The 5000-nt window shown below is 54.5% G+C and overlaps 1 protein-coding gene across 4 annotated transcripts in view; it reads left to right on the top strand.

The window, feature by feature from the left end:
- The window catches only part of NR6A1 (nuclear receptor subfamily 6 group A member 1), a 290975-nt gene that overhangs the window by 42326 nt on the left and 243649 nt on the right, over positions 1–5000 (top strand). For all 4 annotated transcript variants that reach the window (XM_075579388.1, XM_075579387.1, XM_075579384.1 and 1 more), the window contains exon 2: positions 4281–4322. In XM_075579388.1, the coding sequence (XP_075435503.1) occupies positions 4281–4322 (42 nt within the window). The remainder of the gene's footprint in view (positions 1–4280; positions 4323–5000) is intronic.

Raw genomic sequence — 5000 nt, 5'->3', positions numbered from 1 at the left:
CCCGCACGCGTCAGGGAACCGCAGGCAGTGACCGTAGCCCCCGCACGCGTCAGGTAACCGCAGGCAGTGACCGTAGCCCCCGCACGCGTCAGGTAACCGCAGGCAGTGACTGTAGCCCCGCACGCGTCAGGTAACCGCAGGCGGTGACCGTAGCCCCCGCACGCGTCAGGTAACTGCAGGCAGTGACCGTAGCCCCTGCACGCGTCCGGTAACCGCAGGCAGTGGCCGTAGCCCCCGCACACGTCAGGTAACCGCAGGCAGTGACCGTAGGCCCCGCAGGCAGTGACCGTAGGCCCCGCATGCGTCAGGTAACTGCAGGCAGTGACCGTAGCCCCGCACGCGTCGGGTAACCGCAGGCAGTGACCGTAGCCACGCACGCGTCAGGTAACCGCAGGCAGTGACCGTAGCCCCCGCACGCGTCTGAGAACCGCAGGCAGTGACCGTAGCCCCGCACGCGTCAGGTAACCGCAGGCAGTGACCGTAGCCCCGCACGCGTCAGGTAACCGCAGGCAGTGACCGTAGCCCCCGCACGCGTCAGGTAACCGGAGGCAGTGACCGTAGCCACGCACGCGTCAGGTAACCGCAGGCAGTGAACGTAGCCCCGCACGCGTCAGGTAACCGCAGGCAGTGACTGTAGCCCCCGCACGCGTCGGAGAACCGCAGGCGGTGACCGTAGCCCCCGCACGCGTCAGGTAACCGCAGGCAGTGACCGTAGCCCCCGCACGCGCCAGGTAACCGCAGGCGGTGACCGTAGCCCCCGCACGCGTCAGGTAACCGCAGGCAGTGACCGTAGCCCCCGCACGCGTCAGGTAACCGCAGGCAGTGGCCGTAGCCCCCGCACGCGTCAGGTAACCGCAGGCAGTGACCGTAGCTCCCGCACGCGTCGGAGAACCGCAGGCAGTGACCGTAGCCCCCGCACGCATCAGGTAACCGCAGGCAGTGACCGTAGCCCCCGCACGCGTCGGAGAACCGCAGGCAGTGACAGTAGCCCCCGCACGCGTCGGAGAACCGCAGGCAGTGACCGGAGCCCCGCACGCGCCAGGTAACCGCAGGCGGTGACCGTAGCCCCCGCACGCGTCAGGTAACCGCAGGCAGTGACCGTAGCCCCCGCACGCGTCAGGTAACCGCAGGCAGTGACCGTAGCCCCCGCACGCGTCAGGTAACCGCAGGCAGTGACCGTAGCCCCGCACGCGTCAGGTAACCGCAGGCAGTGACTGTAGCCCCCACGCGCGGCGGAGAACCGCAGGCAGTGACCGTAACCCCCGCATGCGTCAGGTAACCGGAGGCAGTGACCGTAGCCCCCGCACGCGTCAGGTAACCGCAGGCAGTGACCGTAGCCCCCGCACGCGTCAGGTAACCGGAGGCAGTGACCGTAGCCCCCGCACACGACGGAGAACCGCAGGTGATGGGACATTTTATGCAGCTCTGCTTGGCGTATGACATTTAGGAGATAATTAGGACAACTTCAGGAATGGTTCACAACCGGCAACATTAGAAAGAGCCAGCGACAGAACAGACACGGAGAGAGTACAGATCCCCGGCGCATGGCGTTGGAGAGAGAACATTTCCCAGGGTAGAGGTCCTGCAGTGATTTGTGGGGTTGGCTGGCTGGGCTTTTACTGAACCAATACTTTGGCTGTGGCATGAAAGCGGGGACAAACTTCGCAGTCCACCTGACCCGTGTGTGTGTGTGTGTATATATATGTATATAGATATGGATATCTATAGATCTTTAGCTATAATGCAATGAAACCTGCTGAATAATACTTCTGATCTTCTAAAATTTATCTGACTTGCTGAGCGTTTTTGGTGTCGATTTACCATGTAATTACCGTTTAATCCCCATTTTGGCGGCTGTATCGTCCGACCCGGTGTAAATGAAAGCCCAAGATAACCATCTCTTGTTTATTTTTCCTGACGCGGGGAATGAATTTTATGGTCCTTGCAATGCGCGGCTCCTCGATTTCTCGCCATCCAGGATTATTTCATATCCGGCACAGCCCGGCCCGCGGGGATACGACACGGGTCTAAGGCAGTTAAAGTCCCTTTTTTTAAATGTGTGTCACGCTGGCAGGTTTGTGACTCCTTGATCATTTGATGTAACCCGCTACTCACAGAACTGGGTTAGAAATGTAGATCAAAGGGGCAGTCCACACCGACCCCCATTCAGTCCACACCGACCCCCATTCAGTCCACACCGACCCCCATTCAGTCCACACCGACCCCCATTCAGTCCACACCGACCCCCATTCAGTCCACACCGACCCCCATTCAGTCCACACCGACCCCCATTCAGTCCACACCGACCCCCATTTAGTCCACACCGACCCGCATTTAGTCCACACCGACCCCCATTTTTTTCGTTTGTTTACTTTGAGATCTCTTCTTGCTTTTTCCCCCACTCCTGTTTAAATAAAATCTTATCTATCTATCGATATAGATATCTAGATCTATATATATACGTAGATATAGATATAAATGTAGATATAGATATATATCTAGATATATATCCAATAAAGAATATCTATCTATCTATCTACACACAGAAACATATCATATAAAAAAACAACCCTCCCCAATACATATAAAAAAAATACCCCCAAGCCCCCCAATACATATACAAATAACGCCAAGACACATAAAAAAAGACCCCCAACCCCAAATACATATAAAAAGACCCCAACCTCCCCAATACATATTTTAAAAAAGCCCACCCCCCAATACATATAAAAAAGACTCCGACCCCCCCCAATACATATAAAAAGGACTCCGACCCCCCCAATACATATAAAAAGGCTCCGACCCCCTGCCCCCCCCACAATACATATAGATCAAAAACTTACCTTGTGGACGATCAGGCCGGGTACAGTGGATGTGGGGGCCGGCTGCCCCCTCAGCAGCAGCCTGCGTGCCTCTATCCCTCTGTCCCACACCGAGCTTCCGACGGGCCTCCCTCCCATGCCGTCGCGTGCCGGAAGCAGAGAGCACTGACGTCAGAGCGCTTCCGGCGCGCTAACGTCAGAGAGGCCCATCGGCGTGGGACAGAGGGATAGTGTCATGCAGGCTGCTGCTAAGGGAGAGTCGGTCGCGAGAGGACCGGGAAACGGGCCTGGCCAGAAGTCGGGCCCAACTTGCAGTACCGGTCGGCGACTCACCGGGCCCGGGACGCCACCCCGGCAGACCCACCCTTTTGGCGGCCAGGCTCTATATCTCCCTCGCTCGATACCTCCCTCGCTCGATACCTCCCTCGCTCGATACCTCCCTCGCTCGATACCTCCCTCGCTCGATACCTCCCTCGCTCGATACCTCCCTCGCTCGATACCTCCCTCGCTCGATACCTCCCTCGCTCGATACCTCCCTCGCTCGATACCTCCCTCGCTCGATACCTCCCTCGCTCGATACCTCCCTCGCTCGATACCTCCCTCTCTCTCTCTATATATATTGATGTGGAAAAAAGAGATTTCCACTTTTATAAATATTGTTTGACGCAGAGTATGAAGTACTACAATGGAAGTATTTAAGTACTGCAATGCTGGCAATCTTCTCTTCCCCCTTTTTACTGTTGTGTCATTATTGAAAACGTGTTAAATACCTGAGGCCCAAAAGCCTAAATATCACAGAATATGTTGGCACCAGAAACATAGATTGTAAGCTCTGCGGGGCAGGGACTGTGTCTGTAACATTCCTATGTGCTGCGTACCGCGCGCTGTGCTGTGATTGTGACGCGCTTTGTGTCCCACTGGGAAAAAAAACGCTATATGAAATAAAGTTATTATTGTTAGTATTATTATTATGCTGTTTTCACTAATTTTCACGAATGAAAACAGTTTTATGGCGACATTATATTTAGCGCAGTACAACGCGGCAGGGCAATAATATCGTATGACAAAAGAGTACGTATATGTTACGACAAACAGGCGGCCGCTGAGCCGAGGAGCTTACACTCTAGAAGAGGGGAAGACGCAGGGAGTAGTGTGTGCGCGTTTCTCGGGGTTTGGCTTTTCACATCGCAGCTCTGAGTACTGCGGAACCAAGATGTGGGGTTTCCAGGAAATAACCAGGGGGGATCTCAATCCTCAGGCACCCGAGACATGGGTACGAGGCAGAATGAGAACTGATATTGATGCACATCGCTCCCTGGAAGAGCAGAGTTTCGCCATCAGTAGGATTTCTGGGTATAGCGAGGTTAATGTACGATGCGATGAGGCCACGCGGCTGACTAATAGAAGATCACGTTTCCTGGCCCTAAATTCCCTTTCCCCCCCTTTTCTTTTCTGTAGGGTTTTATAAGGAGCAGACCGCAGAGCCGGGGCAAACTGCTGGTGAGTTCCCGTTTTAAATGTTTCCTTCGGGGGGCGCGTTGTCGTGCTGTTGTATAATGGACTTTCGAAGCGGCGGCAGCCGACGCCGGCGGTTTGGTGGGGCCTCTCCCCAGAGCGCCTGCGCACTTTAACGGAGAAAATGCACGCCGTTTTGATTTTGTTTCTTTTTTTACTTTTTAACTTTTAAAATTGTTTTTTTATAGGATGGAAGCAGGGTGTTTCCAGAGCGGAACCTCGTTAATTTCAGCTCCGGGGACCCCCTGCTTCCGGAGTTACTTGCTTTTGAAGGGGGTGCCGGTATCTCTCTGCAGTTTAAAGCCCTCGTGTCACATGGGCCAATAGGAAGCCGCCACTGGATGACGTCCGATTCCTATTGGCCCGCCAAGCGCGGGGAGCTTTGAAAATCCGCCATAATGTGAACCCTGAAGTGGCTACTGATTCAGCCACCTGTGCTGAAGCAGGGATCAGGGATATCCTGAATACCCGAACCCTTGAGGATTGGGTTTGGATACCCCCGTGTTAGAGAATATGAAAGGCGTCCTGCTAAACACACGTACACACCTACACACGTACATATATATATATATAGAGAGAGAGAGATCAGTACCGTGTTAGCCGAGCTTCAATAATCAAAAAATAAATAGATGATACCGTTCTGTGGCAATCCTTTAGCGTCAT

Source organism: Ascaphus truei, chromosome 21 (genome assembly GCF_040206685.1).
Source record: "Ascaphus truei isolate aAscTru1 chromosome 21, aAscTru1.hap1, whole genome shotgun sequence".
NCBI classification, from domain to species: Eukaryota; Metazoa; Chordata; class Amphibia; order Anura; family Ascaphidae; genus Ascaphus; species Ascaphus truei.
The sequence above is the reverse complement of the archived record's forward strand: the minus strand, read 5'-3'. Positions and strand labels throughout refer to the sequence as shown.